Source organism: Scyliorhinus torazame, chromosome 18 (assembly GCF_047496885.1).
Source record: "Scyliorhinus torazame isolate Kashiwa2021f chromosome 18, sScyTor2.1, whole genome shotgun sequence".
In the NCBI taxonomy this organism is placed as follows: domain Eukaryota; kingdom Metazoa; phylum Chordata; class Chondrichthyes; order Carcharhiniformes; family Scyliorhinidae; genus Scyliorhinus; species Scyliorhinus torazame.
Window position 1 is genome coordinate 50367422 of NC_092724.1, and position 19124 is coordinate 50386545.

The following is a 19124-nucleotide window of genomic DNA, read 5'->3' on the forward strand; positions in this document are numbered from 1 at the left end:
CACCACATATTTATAGACCTGCCTGCCAAAGCACAAACCATTGTCTCATGAGATGGAAGGCCGCCAAACATTTTTATAGATTTCAGCCCTCCATATCCACATTCCTCAACCGGGGGGGGGGGGTGGGAGGTCTGTTGGATGTTTAGTTCTGTAATCCAGGGAGCTGTCCTCATTGCCCAGTTAACTCAGTAGACTCAATACCGAGATCTTGAGGGTCAGTTTCACCATGGGCAGTTCATTTACGAACCAGATATCATGTAAAAACCACAACAGAAGCAATCGGTCACAAGCCTCAATGTTGAGATTAATTGTGTGGAAGTTCAAACCTTCCACATATATAAAAACAACTCTCTTGGGGAAAACTGGAGCACATTGGCCTCTTCCTGTACGTACTGCTGGCTGGAACGCCTAGCTGCATGCATTAAGTTCCCATTTGGTTCCTGGAATCAGGAAAGACTGCTGGAAAAAATTACCCGGGAGAGAGTAAACTGGATTACATCCAAATTTTCAAATTCAGAAGCAAAAATAATACTCTTTTATGTGAGTTCTAATTCAGTGTGGTGACCCTCCAGCTTTGTATATGGCTCAGTGTTACAAGTCAAGAGTTTCCTGATCTCTCGGAGTCAGAGTGGACAATGTAGGCCTCAGGAAGTGTCTTAAAGCAAATACAGTTCAAGTTCAGATTTTCAAAACCATTTTATTAATGAAAACTAAAACTTAAAAATTATATTTTAGATTTAAAAAATGTCTACATCTGGGTTTTTCAACATAATTGCAATTCATAAAATTATGGATATTTACAGCTCTTTTACAGTAAATTTACTTGGTCTCGTCAGTAACCAGAAGGCATATAATCCTGTTTCTGCCACAACTGGAAAAGATAAATGTTTGTATGGACCCAATGCTCCTTTTAAGACACTTCACAGTTCGGTAATGGGTGTGATGTTCACAGTGACCTTTATGATCTCTTCATTATCTCTTCATGCTTGTTATGGGAAGGCAGCCTTGTACTGGGGAGACTTTGTGTCAGTGTTATTTACACCATATTGATATTTAGAGTCCTACCTCTGCTCTTTTACAACAGTGTCCCAACCTCCACAGCTTGTATCGCATCAGTGTTTTCATGCCAGTCTCCAGTGGCCTCGAGTGAGATTGGCAGATTAGTGCTTCATTCGGGATTATTCTGTGCACTGATCTGGTCCACATTAACTGCCCCAAAAACATTTTACAGGGAGCCCTTAAAAGCCAGAGCCGACATTTTATCGTGTCAGTCTGGGCTACAGTCATTCGTGAGTGTTATAAATATCGTGCACATCTATAAAAGGTACATCTCAAGTATCAACTACATCCAATTTACTCTCCCATGAACAACCATTGCATAATCGCTTCGGGATGCAGTTAGCTCGTTTGATATTTCTTTCCTGATTTGCATAATTCTTTCAGGGCTAGTTAAGGAGAAATCGGAATCTCTTGGGAGAGATTGGTTATGTTGTTGATTATTAAAGCTATGCCCAGTCCATCTTAAATTATAGTTCGACAAGTCAAAATTAATCCTGGCAACCTGATGCAACGTGTGGTTTGAGGTGGTTGTTGTTGTTCGCACCCAGGCTGTGAGTAAACCAGCTCCATTTTCAACTGGTTAAATGTGATCATGTTGAGCAGAGGTTTGATACACCTTAGTCACAAGGTGTTCTCTCCTCTCCGGTGGCAAATGCCAACACTCACTAAACTCCAGATACACAAAGATTGCTTTCCCTCCAGTATCATTTAACAAGTTACCACACTTCACCTAAGCTGGGCATCAGGGCTGAGATTGATTCGGGAAAGTTTGGTTAGCTCAGATGGCTGGACGGTTGGTTCGTGCTGTGGAAGGAGGCCAACTGTGCGGGTTCAATTCCCATACCGCCTGAGGTTGTCCACGAAAGTCCCATCTTCTCAACCTAGCCCGAGGTGTGGTGACCCTCCGGTCAGCTCTCTCCCTCTCAAAGGGGAAATAAGCCTATGGTCCTCTGGGACTGAGGCAACATTTACATTTTACTGGAAAGTTCAACAGTGGGTGAGGACGGTATGAATAGCTGGCTGATTTCTCTTGCTAGTCTCGGAGATGTGGACCAATTTAGTGTTCCTACTGCTGCTTCCCCAGCTAAGATCAGCTAGCATAGTCGACTAGGAATTGACTATTTACCAGATTATTCTCCAAGCTATTTGGAAAAGCTGGAAGGAAGAGTCTTCGGTCAAGAACCTGACGATGATTTGAGTGCTGGTGTCTCCAGTGTGGCAGCTCCAGGTCACACTGTTAGAGCATTGATGAAATTCTCCATCACAGAAACAGAAACAGCAGGAGTTTGAAAACTGACAAGCATTAATTGAGTGACCCAATTAACAATCTACAACATACAGATCGAAGAAAATAAAACAAAAAATTTTGTAGAAAAACAAAAGTTAACAGATAGTTCTGTTATGAAGAGCAAACCCAAATTGGTACAGCATCTAAAACAGGCAACCTGAGGGCAGAGTCTGTGCCAGATTTTGGATCATGCCGGTTTTCAGGACCGGCAGTTTGGACCAGGTGAGGTACAGAGCAGGAATAGATTGGCAGGTGAAGCCGATAAATAGTCTGGTGCACCTCTGTGCTGATGCAGTACCAAGCTGTCAACTTATTAGTTTAATAAGAATTAAAAACATGCATGACAGCTTATAAAATATGTCCGATTTTCAGACATTTTCAGTTTTTGGATAGTTGGATTTCAAATATTGCACCTGTGCATCCGTTCTAATTAACTGGAGATTGCCTTCAACCTAATGAGAGTTGGACATAAAGGTTTGATTTCCCCACCCTCCCTCTGGAGAGGTTTCCCCCTTCATGCTCCACAGACGCCTGCAGCCACTCCAGTGGCTGTTATTCCTCTCTACATCTAGGTGGCAAGCGGTGGCAGGCCGATCTCACATGCATGGCACCAAAGTCAGTCCAACTGCCTGACTTTCTCACACAAGTATTCCAGCAGGGATCAAGCCAGGGAGTGGGGACCCTGGCTGGACTTTCCCTTGCTCAGAGGCCAGTCACTGTTGCACCCATGACCCCACCCAGCTAAAATCCATGAATTCTAAACAGATAAGTGAATCAAACAGAATACCTGGTTTGTACGATGCAGATATTTGAAATGATTGAGAAATAAATCATTTTGCTCCCCCCTACAAACTGGAAACTCTTCGCTGAAATGCTACAAGAAAAATTCATATAAAAATATAATCACTAATGGTCAGCATCATTGGGCACGTGTCGTCACAACATAGGATGCAATCAGGCAAAAATTCCAATATTTAAAGTATTTTCCAGGTGAATGTTTTGTTTCCAGTCTCGGGAAGGTGTTTCTCAGTTAGCGCCTTGCATTGACCACAGTTGGCAAAGACTGAAATTCAGAGATGTCACTCTGCTTCCAGTGAAGCTTAATGGATCGGAGGTTCAGCAAAATCTTTGAGTAGCTAGAAAATCCCATTTTGGATTATTCTGCTGCTAAAATAAAGCTGAGTTCTCCAAACACCTCCCCGCCCCCCTCACACACACACAGATTGTTATGGGCTTGTTCACTGTTGTGGAAAATTTGAAATTCAATTACTGATATCACACAATTAGGTCAATTTCTTAATACACACTGATGCAAAGCCTTACCTACTACAACAATTCTGGCATATATAATGCATTATTGTTTCTTCCATTCACGAGGGTGTACTCAATCACTGTTCTATTGCTACCAGTGTGATCAATAGTCCTGGTGACAGTACTAACAGGTGGCACAGTAGCATAGTGGTTAGCACTCGTTTCACAGAACCAAAGACCCACGTTCAATGCCCGGCTTGGGTCACTGTGCGGAGTCTGCACGTTCTCCCCATATCTGCGTGGGTTTCCTCCAGGTGCCCCGGTTTCCTCCCACAAGTCCCGAAAGACGTGCTTGTTGGATGAATTGGACATTCTGAATTCTCCCTCAGTGTAACCGAACAGGTGCTGGAATGTGGCGACTAGGGGATTTTCACAGTAACTTCATTGCAGTGTTAATGTAAGCCTACTTGTGACACTAATAAAGATTATTATTAACAGTAGAACATGGACTAAAAGATCACTAGTTTCAAATAAATCTGTTTCGTTTGAAGGGGCCCCTTTTCCCTCAAGGGTGTTATTCTTGTACAAACATGTATTTGTGCTATTTTCTGCCATGGGTGTTAACCAGTTAATCTTCCCGTGTTAAGACAGCGCAAAAGGAATTTTTGATGATACTACATTAAGCATTTAGGCGATTGGAAATCTAAGCCACACAGAGCAGCAGCAGCCTTTATGGCAAAAGTAGTTTGTCGGGTAAATAACTGGCAGATTTCACTTTCTCCGCAACACGTTTGTAGCAAGGAGCTGCTCCCAGTGCTAAGTCAGGCAATGGCTTACATCCCTTTGGAAAAATTATTGAAACATATGAGGACCTTCATCTGCTCACAAAAAGCTGCAACCTCTTCCTAATGTCAGGGGAGTGTCTTTATAGAACAACCTTTAATCATCTGTGGTGTTGGTGCGGAAAGAGTGGCACAGCCGGTGAAATATTGACTTGCTAGCAAATTTTGAAATCAGCCTCATGGATGCGATGTGGAGGGCCTCAGCCCCGAACAGTGTAAATATAATTGTAATATCACATTTGCTCAAGAACAGGCAAATTTGTTTTCCTTCTGTTGGAAGTGCAGCCACAGGAGAACAGAACTAGCTGGTTGCAGCAGTCCCCTCTAGTGGCCAACGCCAATACTGCTTCTGGTGACAGACACTGTTTGTTTCTGAGACTGGACTCCCAGAGCACAAGCAGCCTGTTTTGTTAAACCCCATCTTCAAAGAGGAGCAATGCTGAGGTTGTTAGCGAGAGATGGGGAAAGTTTTCTTTCTAGTTTTACAAAGGAATACTGCTGGGAGTGTGGAGATTCATTTACAGTTAAGAGTTGAAGTGGGCACGGTTTAAAAGGGTGAAGGAGAGCAAGCGGACCGGAGGTCTGTTTAAGAACTCTGATAATAATCGATCATTTTCGGCAAGCACGAGGATGATTTGAAATGATCGAGAAAGTCACCTTGAAAATCTCACAGGAACATCAGAGGCCACTGCCGTTTTAGGTGCAGTCAATCAGTGCTGGTTTTAACAGACATGTCCCCCTTGGAAGGCATGAAACCTGTGCCACGTGCCTTGTCCAAGTGAGTGACTGTCACATGAAATTTTACCAAATAGCACCCCCTGCCCCCCACATATTAGTCAGACATCTAGTTGTACTTTCCACTTTCTTGCCCTACAAGGGCTGAGGCCAATTCAGTGCTACCCGAGGTAAGATCAGCAATATACACCTTGAAGGAGCCTGGAATCCTCTGATTTATTTATCTCTAACACATGCAGGGATTCACTAATCCAACCAATTATGACAGGGGTCTGTTAGTAACCAACTAACGATCAAAACGTCAAAGGTGACCCCCTGATGTTTTCTTCATCAGTCGGAGGATTTGCTGAATATTCGTAAAACTTAGAATCCGTTTTCCCCCTATAAGATGCCAGCGTGCGAGGTATTTACGTTTTACATGGCACCTCCCAAGATATTATTTTTAGAAGAACCCACAACAGTAAAGACCGGAATGACCAACAGTCACTTATTTCAGGCTCACTAGAACCTGGTCATGATATTGGAGTCTGGAAATACTGCATTTAAGTTCATGGAAGCATAGAATTTACAGTGCAGGAGGTCATTCGGCCCATCGGGTCTGCACCGGCCCTTGGACAGAGCTCCCTACTTAAGCCCACACCTTGACCCTATCCCCGTAAGCCCACCTAACCATTTTGGACACTCAGGGCAATTTAGCATGGCCAATCCACCTAACCTGCACATCTTTGGACTGGGAGGAAACTGGAGCACCCGGAGCAACCCACGCACACACGGGGAGAATGTGCAGACTCCGCACAGACAGTGACCCAAGCCGGGAATTGAACTGGGACCCTGGAGCTGTGAAGCAACAATGCTAACCACTGTGCTAACGTGCTGCCCCATGAGGTATGAGAATAAGACAAGAGCATGGATCCCAGTTCTATGGATTTGAACCTCTTTTACTGACTCTGCTAAGGGCCTAAAGAGCGTCTTGTTTAAATACTACACTGCAATACTTCAAATGCTGACTATACATAGGTCTATGCCTCAAATTCCCTGCACTGCCATTTCCAGGCAGCTGTTAAACATGACTCCTGACAGCTGCTCATAGCCAAGGGGAAACCACATTGGTTCTGTAGTTTTAATGGGGCCCTTTCCCTTGCTTGATATATGATGGGATAGTTCCAGCTAAATGATATTCCTTTTTGTTTCCCAACCCTGGACAGCAAGAGGCGAGGGAACAATGTTAAATTTCCACTGACAGCAGTGCTCAGCTGGGTGAGAAGCCCAACACACAAGAAGCAACTAGTCTGCTGAGGATCAAAGGGAATTTGGAGAGACTGGTTCAAAATACTGGTTCAAATCTTCCCTCGGTGCCATTAGGAATGCACTTTAGGTAGATTCCAACTTGGATTGGGGAAAAGTGCAAATCAATGCACCAAGACCACATGGAGTTAGAAAGCTTTCAATCTCCGAGGTGATGGGATGACACATTTTGAGGTTCCCAGTAACATGGACTACTGGTCCTTGTTGTAGTTTCCCCACCTTGTGAAGATGACAACACATGCAAAGGAGGAGAGAGCTGAGACTCTGACAGTGCCAGACCAATGAGTCTCAGGTTAAGACTACTTAGGTGTCCAAGTTTGCATTAAACAATTAAAGGGTACATGGGTCTTCAAATCAGAGGCACTTCGTATTCTGCAGCAATCCTGTCACATTCTAACCCAAATTATTAATACTGTGTAGATACCTCCTTGCAACTTTGATTGTTATCGTGGGCCTGTCTCCAGAGTCCCAAAGCATGCCTTCAAACCAGGGAATCTGGTCTTTTCATTTAACTCACCGACAGGATCCCGCTTGTGAGAATACAAGACCCAGGGAGCTAGAGCAGAAGGGAAAATTAAAATCACTCCCAAAAAAAACATTCTTCCGATCGTTACTCGAATGTAGTGTCTTGGAAGGTCTCAGTATTTAACATTTTGAATTCCCGCTGGTTTTCTACAGTGAAACTAAGACACCGACAGTCTACAAACTGAAACAGATGTCAACATTCAGCCACTCAGGCAAATTTGCTTCCATTTCTACCACAAAATCTATTCAAAACAGAAAACACTAAAACAATCACATTCCAATTTGACCCTGATCTCTTCTGAATAATTTCCACATTCACTTTTCTCAGTTCTCTTTTTTTTCCTCCAGCCTTGTTCCTTTCCAGCGATGCTAAGAATCGAGCGGAGGTCAGCTAACTGCAGGCACCCAGCTGGTAATAAATGTGTTCCAGAACTTTTACAAAGGTTTGGTCCTTTGGTGTCTTATTGGCCATGGATCCCTTTAATGCAAAGAAATAAAAAAAGCGATTAAGTTGAGATCTAACCATGCCTGCAAATCGCTGAAACTGATTGAATTTCCTAACGTCTCCCTGAAGCACCTTGGGGATTGAAAGTGCTGTTGAAATGCAACAGATTGAAGTTACAGACAAGGCAAAGCTGCACAATGCAGCAATCATTGCATTTGGTGATAGGAAACATTTTTCCAGGAAACCTCCGCAGTTGTACGTACCCTGTGCCTGAGAATGCTTACTGATGATCTCCATTAATGCAAAATCCCATATCAGCCTGTTCGTCATTCCACATTTCCTGATTTTACTTTTGCTGGTCTGAGGTGCACATGGAAAGCGAAACCCAGATAAACACACCATCTGGGATCGTCAAACTGCATTCGAATATTTACGGGAGAAAAGCCAACTTACCTTAACTTTATCCAGATACGTTGTCTCCTCATTCCATTTGTCTTTGAACTTCACAATGTCCGGAGCTGCTTTGTAATATTCCAACAGAAGCATCTGCCCAGGGAATTTCAACAAAATGCACAGATTATTAAAATAGTCTTGTCTGCCCTTCTTTATGCCACCTTCCCTCCCTCCCTCCGAACAGTCTTGAAGAGGTGTTTCAATCTGAGGTGTATCCACTCTGCCCGGTGATTTTTTTAAAAAAGCATTGTCCCATTTAGATGATGCCCGTCTTTGATATTGCAAAAGGTTTTAACAGCAGCTTTTGAGGTTGCATGCACTTGCGGCTTCTGACCACTGGGCGGGATGTTATTATTGAAATGTTCCTGAAAGGTTTGGAAGCCAAGTTAGGTTTTTTTTCTGACAGAATTGTTACAGCGCAAGTGGAGGACATTCGGACATTGCAGCTTCACCAGTTCACCGAACGAGCAACTCGCTCATTGCCATTCTCCTGCCTTCTCCCTGTAACCCTCATCACTAGGGTTTTCTCCTTGCACAAAACACCCCTCTGTAGTTCTTATTGACATGCCTTCTTCAGTCATCGATGTTTCATTCAAGTGCGACCTTCGGTCAGAAGTCAAAAATGTTGGACTATTCCAATTGTGAGGTTTCCAATGGTGATTCCGGCCCGTCTCCTGGCACCCACCATCTATTACCATTGCTGTTGTTTAGACTGCACTTGTAGCAGAGGACGACATGAAGCAGGAGATGGGAAAGATGGGAAGAGGGTGGGAAACAGGCCAAAATGCAGTTGGGTAAATTATTGCTACGAGGGCTCCTGAAGTATGGGAATCATGCTAAAGTGCTTTGGTTCAGGGTAGTCACTGGGAGATAGGCCCCAGATGCTGACATTCACTTTCAGGGGTCACTTTGGGAGAAATTGGGTTGGGGTTGGCAGGGGAGAGATACAAAATTATAAAACCACTGGGGAGTGTTTTAAGCCGCACTGTCATCTGGCACGGTAGCATTGTGGATAGCACAATTGCTTCACAGCTCCAGGGTCCCAGGTTCGATTCCGGCTTGGGTCTCTGTCTGTGCGGAGTCTCCACATCCTCCCCGTGTGTGCGTGGGTTTCCTCCGGATGCTCCGGTTTCCTCCCACAGCCCAAAGATGTGCAGGTTAGGTGGATTGGCCATGCTAAATTGCCCTTAGTGTCCAAAATTGCCCTTAGTGTTGGGTGGGGTTACTGGGTTATGGGGATAGGGTGGAGGTGTTGACCTTGGGTAGGGTGCTCTTTCCAAGAGCTGGTGCAGACTCGATGGGCCGAATGGCCTCCTTCTGCACTGTAAATTCTATGAAACCTATGAAACTTCAGCTATATTCAGCTTGTAATAGGCCACCACGCTTCCAATTCCAGTGGGTCATACAACAACTGTGTCCGGGCAGAAACTCTGAAGAACATTTCTCAATGTGCAAAGGGTCTTTTTTATCTTGTGCAACAAATCTAAGTCCAGCAGTCAAAAAACAGAAGTACCATTTCATGTAGGACATCAGACGTTAGAAATGTATCCTGCACGTAGGTCATCTCCACCTCCATGGGAATGCCGTAGTCATTGGGCTTTTGCTGGAAGAGATAATAAAATGTCAAAAGCAGAGACAATGCACAGACCAGGAGATGGCCTTATTAGATGATCAGCATTAAGATGGCCAAACCTTCAGCCCATCTCTACGGCAGCGATGCTGCAAGTGACGTATGGTGTCATGTTATAATGTCCCATTACCACTGCTAATTTCTTGACCCAGTGTCCACCTGTAATTCACCTCCCCAAGAATGAAGTCATAGGCCAAGAACTTCCATTCCTGCTCAAAACAGGCACATTCCATAGAATCTCTACAGTGCAGAAGGAGGCTATTTGGCACATCAAGTCTGCACTGGCCCACCGAAAGAGCACTCTAACTAGGCCCACTCCCCTGCCCTACCCCTATAATCCAACGCGCATTGATCACGGCTAATCCATCTATCTCGCACATCTTTGGACACTAAGGGGCAATTTAGCATGGCCAATCCACCTAACCTGCACATTTTTGGACTATGGGACGAAACTGGAGCACTCGGAGGAAACCTACACAGACACGGAGAACCTGCAAACTCCACAGTCACCCAAGGTGGGAATCGAACCATGGTGCTGTAAAGCACCAGTGTTAACCATAGTTCCCCCTACAGATACCAAGCCTGAACCAAATCTGGTTTCCAGTGCTATATAAGGGCAGCACGGTAGCATTGTGGACAGCACAATTGCTTCACAGCTCCAGGGTCCCAGGTTCGATTCCGGCTTGGGTCACTGTCTGTGCGGAGTCTGCACATCCTCCCATGTGTGCGTGGGTTTCCTACGGGTGCTCCGGTTTCCTCCCACATTCCAAAGATGTGCAGGTTAGGTGTATTGGCCATGATAAATTTCCCTTAGTGTCCAAAATTGCCCTTAGTGTTGGGTGGGGTTACTGGGTTATGGGGGATAGGGTGGAGGTGTTGACCTTGGGTAGGGTGCTCTTTCCAAGAGCCGGTGCAGACTCGATGGGCCGAATGGCCTCCTTCTACACTGTAAATTCTATGATTCTATGATCACCAGTGAGCAGCCAAATTAAGACCCCACTTAGGTCACTGGCTGGAGGGATTTTGTATAGGATCCAGATTTGCACATTAAAGCAGTCTCATGCCCATTTCAGATGTCCAGGTTGCTCACAGAAATATTCCAAACAGTAGACTTTAGACATTGAAGGAAAAGCTGAAGGAATCCCCCACTCATTGCTTTTCAAAGGCAAAATGAATTTCAAACCGTAGAAATTTAGAGCATACAAGGAATAGAAAGACCTGAATTTTATGTAGCATACTCATGCCCTTAGGATATCCCAAAATGACTCAGCCAATGATGTGCTTTTGTAGCCGTGTCACTGACTTAGCAAGCATGTGGAAGGACCCCTCCTGTTGATTCCCTTATTTCCCATTTCTTTTATTTTGTCATTATCGTTTTTGGTCCATGGATTTTATTTTTTTTTAAATGTATTTTATCCCAAAACATATTAAAAAGTAAAAAAACGGGGACTTCCGGTTGCGGCGATGCCCTGCTAGCCGCACGTTTCGGCGGCTCCAGCTCCAACGGACCTTCGGGCTCTTTTAAGAGCCCCAACGGGAAATTTTTGGGCGACGCAACCCGGTGTGGGGTGAGTGAATAGGGAGTCCCCCCCCAACGAAAGAGGAAAATATCGGCGCCGGCGGCTGCAGCGCGAGGAATCGTCGACGAAAGGGACAGAAAGGGAGAAGACACAAGATGGCGGCGGAGAAAGCCCAGGCGACATGGGGGCCCGAGCAAGACGAATTTCTGAGACGGTGTGTGGAGCTACTAAAGAGGGAGGTGCTGACCCCGATGCTACAGGCAATTGAGGGGCTCAAGGAGGCACAAAGGACCCAGGAGACAGAGCTCCGCGTGGTGGAGCAGAAGGTGACGGATAATGAGGACGAGATCCTGGGCCTGGCGGTCAAAACACAGACGCACGAGGCACTCCATAAAAAGTGTATTGAAAGGATTGAGGCCCTAGAAAAAAGAGCGCGAAGGAAGAACCTTCGGATACTGGGTCTCCCTGAGGGAGTGGAAGGAGCGGACTGTGGAGCTTATGTAAGTATGATGCTAAGCTCATTGATGGGAGCTGAGGCCCCTGCGGGCCCCTTGGAGGTGGAGTGGGCCCCTTGGAGGTGGAGTGGGCACATCGGATCCCGGCGGGAAGACCAAAAGCGGGAGAACCACCCAGGGCGACAATCGTGCGATTTCACCGCCTTAAAGATAGAGAAGAGGTCCTGAGATGGGCTAAAAAGGTGCGGAGTAGCAGATGGGAGAATGCAGTGGTACGGGTGTACCAGGATTGGAGTGCGGAGGTGGCGAGAAGGAGGGCGAGTTTTAACCGAGCCAAGGAGGTGTTACACAAAAAAGGTGAAGTTCGGGATGCTGCAGCCGGCACGACTATGGGTCACGTACCAGGAGAGACACCATTATTTCGATACGGCGGAAGAAGCATTGACCTTTATTAAAGAGGAGAAATTGGATCGGAACTGAGGGACTGATACTGTAGGGAATGTTATTGTTATGGTTATGGTTGATGTAAATAAAGAAGTAAATTGGGATGGGGGGAGACACTAGGAAATGTGGGCGCCGGTGAGGGGGGAAAGAAGGGACATAGGCGGAGAATGAGGAATGGGAGGGGGAGAGGAAAGGGAGCTGCGCCACAAGAGGCGGGTCAGATAAAGGGATGGTCCCGCGCCAGAAAGATTATGGCGGGAAGACAGGCACAAGGGAGTTCCCCACACGGGGGGGGGGGGGGTCAAGGAGTGAGCAGGAGTAGCCGGGGTCAGTTGAAGTCAGCTGACTTGCGGAAGTAATATGGGGGGAGCAATCACGCTAGAAAGGGATCTAGCGGGGGGGGGGGGACAACTGGGTTGCTGCTGCGGAAATCAAAAAGGAAATGGCTAAAGAGTGGGTGGACGGGGATGGAATGCGACGCCTGGGGAGCGAGTGGGAGCGCGGAGGCGGGATATGGGACTGGCCTAGAGAAGGTGATGGCTAGTCGACACGGGAGGGGGGCAGGTAGCCCCCCAGTGAGGCTGATCACGTGGAACGTGAGAGGCCTGAATGGACCGATTAAAAGGGCCCGAGTGCTCGCGCTCTTGAAACGACTAAGGGCAGATGTGGCTATGCTCCAAGAGACACACCTGAAGGTGGCGGACCAAGTTAGGTTAAGGAAAGGATGGGTGGGACAGGTGTTTCACTCAGGACTAGATGCAAAGAATAGAGGGGTGGCCATATTGGTGGGGAAACGGGTAGCATTTGAAGCAAAGATCATCGTAGCAGATAGCGGAGGTAGATATGTAATGGTGAGTGGCAGGCTGGAGGGAATGGAGGTTGTGTTGGTTAATGTATATGCCCCGAATTGGGACGATGCGGGATTTATGAGACGGATGCTGGGTCGTATACCAGATCTGGAGGTAGGAAACTTGATATTGGGAGGGGACTTCAATACCATGCTGGACCCAGGGCTAGATAGATCCAGATCAAAGACCGGAAGAAGGCCAGCAGCGGCCAAGGTGCTCAAGGGGTTTATGGACCAAATGGGGGGAGTGGATCCATGGCGATTTCTTAGACCGAGGGCCAGGGAGTTCTCCTTCTTCTCCCATGTCCATAAAGTGTACTCCCGGATAGATTTTTTTGTTCTGGGAAGGTCGTTGATCTCAAGGGTGGAAGAAGCTGAGTATTCAGCCACAGCGGTCTCGGACCATGCCCCACATTGGGTGGGCCTGGAACTAGGAGAGGAAAGGGAGCAGAGAGCACTCTGGCGATTAGATGTGGGATTGATGGCGGACGAGGGAGTGTGTGGAAGAGTGCGGGGGTGTATTGAGAGATACCTGGAGGTCAATGACGACGGGGAGGTCCGTGTGGGAGTGGTATGGGAAGCACTAAAAGCGGTGGTCAGAGGAGAGCTGATCTCCATTGGGGCCCACAAAGGGAAAAGAGAGGCCGAGGAAAGGGAAAGATTACTGGGGGAGATTTTAAGGGTGGACAGGGAATTTGCAGAGACCCCGGAGGAGGGACTGTACAGGGAGAGGAGACGACTCCAGACGGAGTTTGACCTCCTGACCACCAGAAAGGCGGAGGTGCTGTGGAGGAAGGCACAGGGGAGGAGGTATGAATATGGGGAACAGGCTAGTCGCCTGCTGGATGATCAGTTGCGAAAGAGGACAGCGGCGAGGGAGATAGGGGGAATTAGAGACGAAAAGGGAGCCATGGTGCGAAGAGCAGGGAAGATAAACGAGGTGTTCAAGACCTTTTATGAGGGACTGTATAGGTCCCAACCCCCAGAGGGAGAGGAGGGGATGCGGCAGTTCCTGGATCAATTGAGATTCCCGAGGGTGGAGGAGCAGGAGGTGGAAGGCCTGGGGGCACCGATTGGGGTGGACGAGGTTATTAAGGGGCTGGGGAACATGCAAGCAGGGAAGGCTCCGGGACCAGACGGGTTCCCGGTGGAATTTTATAGAAAATACGTGGACTTGTTGGCCCCGTTGTTGGTGAGGACGTTCAATAAGGCCAGGGAAGGAGGGACTTTACCCCCGACAATGTCGGAGGCGACGATATTGCTAATTCTGAAGAGGGATAAAGATCCGTTGCAGTGCGGGTCCTATAGACCTATTTCATTATTGAATGTGGACGCCAAATTGCTGGCAAAGGTACTGGCATCGAGGATAGAGGACTGTGTCCCGGGGGTGGTGCACGAAGACCAGACAGGGTTCGTAAAGGGGAGACAACTGAATGTCAACGTGCGACGACTATTAGGGGTGATAATGATGCCCCCAGTGGAGGGGGAGGCAGAGATAGTGGCAGCAATGGATGCAGAGAAGGCATTTGATAGGGTGGAGTGGGAGTATTTATGGGAGGTGTTAAGGAGGTTTGGGTTCGGGAACGGGTTTATTAGCTGGGTCAAACTTCTTTATGGGGCCCCAATGGCAAGTGTAGTCACGGGTCGGCAAAGATCGGAGTATTTCCGATTATATAGGGGAACAAGACAGGGATGCCCGCTATCTCCACTGTTGTTCGCGTTGGCAATTGAACCTCTGGCCATGGCGTTGAGAGACTCCAGGAAATGAAGAGGGGTGATTAGAGGGGGAGAAGAACACCGAGTCTCGCTATACGCGGATGACCTACTGTTGTATGTGTCGGACCCAGCGGGGGGGGGGGGGATGATAGAGGCTATGCAGATGTTGAGGGAGTTCGGAGATTTCTCCGGATATAGGCTTAACATGGGGAAGAGTGAACTATTCGTGATACACCCAGGGGACCAGAGTAGAGAGATAGAAGGCCTGCCTCTAAGGAAAGTGGAAAGAAACTTCCGATACCTGGGGATTCAGATCGCTAGGAGCTGGGGAACCTTGCACAGACTTAATCTGACACGATTGGTAGAACAAATGGAGGAGGACTTCAAGAGGTGGGACATGCAGCCTCTGTCGTTGGTGGGCAGAGTGCAGGCAATTAAGATGATGGTCCTCCCGAGGTTCTTATTTGTATTTCAATGTCTCCCTATACTAATCACTAAGACCTTTTAAAAAAAAATAGACAGGAGCATCACGAGCTTCGTGTGGGCAGGGAAAGTCCCGAGGGTAAGGAGGGAGTTCCTACAACGTAGCAGGGACAGAGGAGGATTGGCGCTACCGAATTTGGGCGACTACTATTGGGCCGCCAATGTGGCGATGATTCGGAAATGGATGATGGAGGGAGAGGGAGCGGCGTGGAAAAGACTGGAGAGAAAGTCCTGTAAAGGGACGAGCTTAGAGGCGCTGGTGACGGCGCCGCTACCGCTCTCACCAAAAAAGTTTACCACGAACCCGGTGGTGGCGGCAACATTGAATATCTGGGGACAATGGAGGCGACAGAGAGGTGTGCAGGGAGCCCTGGTGGGGTCCCCAATCAGGAATAACCATAGGTTTGCCCCAGGAAGAATGGATGGAGGATTTCAGAGCTGGCACCAGTTCGGAATTAGGAGGGTGGGAGATTTATTTATAGATGGGACGTTTGCGAGCTTGGGAGCATTGGAGGAAAAGTATAAGTTGCCCCGGGGAAACTTTCTTAGATATATGCAGGTGAGGGCGTTCACAAGACAACAGGTGAGGGAATTTCCGCTGCTCCCGGTACAGGGGATTCAGGACAGAGTGCTTTCGGGGGTGTGGGTCGGAGAGGGCAAGGTGTCAGAGATATACCGAGAGATGAGGGAAGAGGGGGAGGAGTTGGTGGGCGAATTAAAAGGAAAGTGGGAAGAAGAGCTAGGGGAGGAGATAGAGGAGGGTATGTGGGCTGATGCCCTAAGCAGGGTAAATTCCTCTTCCTTGTGTGCTAGGCTTAGCCTGATTCAATTCAAGGTGCTACATAGAGCACACATAATGGGAGAAAGACTGAGCAGGTTCTTTGGAGTGGAGGACAAGTGTGGGAGGTGCGGCGGAAGCCCAGCAAACCACACACATATGTTTTGGTCGTGCCCGGCACTGGAGGGGTATTGGAAGGGAGTGATTTCCAAGGTGGTGACGGCCCGGGTCAAACCAGGCTGGGGGCTAGCTCTATTTGGAGTTGCGGATGAGCCGGGAGTGCAGGAGGCGAAAGAGGCCGACGTTGTGGCCTTTGCGTCCCTAGTAGCCCGGCGTAGGATTCTACTCATGTGGAAGGAGGCGAAACCCCCCGGACTGGAGGCCTGGGTAAACGATATGGCGGGGTTCATAAAACTGGAGCGGATAAAGTTTGCCCTGAGAGGATCGGCTCAAGGGTTCACCAGGCGGTGGCAGCCATTCCTCGACTACCTAGGGGAACGTGAGAGGGAAGACAGATGACCAGCAGCAGCAACCCAGGGGGGAGGGGGGGTGGAAGTTTTAGTTTATGTTAAACGATTAGATTACCATGTTGATTAGCCATTTGTTTATTGTTAAACTTTCTTTACTGTTATGTTTGATCTGTAAAGGGAAAAAATTTTGATCGAAAAATTTTTCAACAAAACATATTTTTTAAAAAAAGTAAAGAAACATAAATAAATCAAAGTGCATTCACCACATCTCACAGTTTGTACAAGTTTTTTCCGCCTTAGAACCACTAGGGGTAGAAATTAGATAATAGTTAATCAGTTGTATTTGATGTCTATTTAATTATAGTTATTGTTATTAATTAAAGTTGATTGAGTTTAAAATTACAAAGCTGGTGACTGTAGTTATTGGGCAGCCAAAGACCAAATACTTCGAGTAATAAAAAAAAACAATAGTTAATCCCAATTGTGTTGCAAATCCGGGTCAAGTGGGGCTGGAATTGACCGCGTACCAGTCCAGGGTACGTAACATAACCCAGCAGCCAATGTGCACACTACAAGATTCCACTAACGGCAATCAGATAAACAAAATCTGTTTTGATGGTATTGTCCCCAGAGGAAAATATTGGGAAAATAGTACCATCGGCACTTTTATGTTCATTTAAAAGGTTTTGATTTAACATCTCATCCTATAATGGGGCACTCTCACAGCATTGAAACGATCCAAATCATGAGATGGGACTCAAAGCCGAACCTTTTGACCTCTGATCTTAGCTAGAAATTAAAGTATGTGGCCCATCGTGTCTGCACTAGCTCGTTCAAAGCTCATTATTCCCATTACCCACACTTAATTTGGCCTTTTTTTCAAATATTTCCCAACAACTCCTGTATAGCTGTTAAGAATTCTACTTTCATCAGTGTCTCTAGTATAGCATCCCATGTACACTCTGCATTTAAAAATAAAATCTCCTAACCTCTACCTTTGTTCTGCGTTTCTAAACAGCTCTGACAATGATTGCCCACATCTGCTTAGGCAAAATTTTGAACTCCTGTCGCCTGTTAATCCTCTTTGTTCCAATGTTTTCCCCCAGTTTTTCTGGTCTCCTCGTCCCAACTTAGTAAATTTCTTCTGTAGCCTTTTTATTACTTGGCTTTTGGATGTGGATGGTACTGGGATTGTCATTCATCAGTTGCCTCGAGGGCATTAAGAGTCATGTACTTAGTGTGGGACTGGAGTCACATGGAGGCCACAGCAGGAAGAGGCAACAGGTTCTCTTCCGTTAAGGACATCAACGAACCAGTTGAGTGTTTACAACAATCCAACTTTCATGATCTTCCATGGGTGTCAGATCTATTGAACGTTATTATATAACACCTAAATCCAAGCTGACATGTCAGTGCAGTACAGAGGATGCATTAGGTTGTCAAGTGTGGCATCTGAGGCATTAAAACAAGGCCTCGGCTGCCCTGTCAGGTGAATGTAAAAGGTTCCATTGTTTGGTTAGAGGAGCACAAAATGCTCCCAGTGTCCTGGCTACTATTTATCCTTCAACCAATATGACAAACATTTTATCTGGTCGTTGTCATGTTGCTATTTGTGGGACCTTCCTGTGGATAAATTAGCAGTCACATTTCCTCAATTTAACATTGACTACACTTCAAAATATTTAAAGCTCTTTAGGGTGTCCTGTAGGTGCTAGATTATTGCAATTTTTTCTTTTAAGAATCCATATAAAGAGCATCCACTACATTTCCTCAGAAGTATTCAGTTTGTCCACACACAACTTTCCTTTTACAGAGTAATCTTTGGAGGAATTCCAGAGGCCAGGAAAATGTTATCCGCTGATAACCGACTCGCCTGAGTCAGTGTGAGAGAACGTGGTTCTCTAAACTATTTAAATTAATCAAATGAGGTCTGATTTAATAGTGCTGATTAATAATAACCTGGTGCTGTACATACCCACTTTAGATCATCAGGAACCTACGGAAAATCTTCTTTTGCAAATTAATAACAAAATAAAAGACGCTTCCTCTGTGCTTTGAGGTAGAGGGATACAAGACTTGGCAGCAAAGCATATAAAAATGGATGGGCTTCAATCTCTCAAAGCTCCACATGAAACGGATTACTGGAGCTCAAGAAATTTCAATTCACTGATGCTTCTTCAGTTCCTTCCGTCTCCACTTTCTTCAGCAGCCAGCCTTCCAGGACAAGGGCAGCATTAACAACATCTTCTGCAATGTGAATTCTAACCCACAGCTCAGTTCCATCGTCGAGGGCTCAGGAAAGGGAGACCCTGGCTTCAACTGCCTCGCAGGGAAGGCAGAGAGGAAGAAATTGGGATCACTTGCACCATCAATCCTACACTAACGCTACATCAGGTTCAGCTTCTAAATGAACCAGGGCCCATCTTCAGAGGACTTCAATCATCATTCCAGAGTATAGGCAGGTTATAGGCAAAACACAGTGATGACAGATCAGCTTGTTGACTCCATCAGCTGCAGACAAATGCTGTGATGTTATTGAGGAGCCTGACAATAGCCATCCCATTAGAAAACAACATGATGGTAGATGGATCACTTACCTCTGGAGGAGGCATGACCCAGAACGGAGTAATTTTTGATTCTAAGTTGATGCTTCCATAATGATACGGCCCTTAAATAAAAAGAGAGTCAGTTATGATGTTTTTCCTCTTCCCTGGAGATTGGTGTTAATAAATGCAATAAGATAGAGATACCTTCCATTGAGACAATGAACATTACCACAATGCCTGCCCTGCACCAAGGAATGACTGCATCTCTGTCTTTGTGGTCACCTTAACCTAGGCCCGAGGACCACTTGCAGCCCACCCTCGCTTCTTATGGC

General features: G+C 46.5%; 1 protein-coding gene across 2 annotated transcripts in view; it reads right to left on the reverse strand.

Moving 5' to 3' along the window:
• Positions 1–677: 677 nt before the first annotated feature.
• The window catches only part of mpnd (MPN domain containing), a 73971-nt gene continuing 55524 nt past the window's right edge, over positions 678–19124 (reverse strand). For both annotated transcript variants that reach the window (XM_072482737.1, XM_072482738.1), the window contains exons 10-13: positions 18844–18914; positions 9417–9506; positions 7904–7996; positions 678–7483 (exon numbers count right to left, since the gene is read on the reverse strand). In XM_072482737.1, the coding sequence (XP_072338838.1) occupies positions 7397–7483; positions 7904–7996; positions 9417–9506; positions 18844–18914 (341 nt within the window). In that variant the 3' untranslated portion in view covers positions 678–7396. The remainder of the gene's footprint in view (positions 7484–7903; positions 7997–9416; positions 9507–18843; positions 18915–19124) is intronic.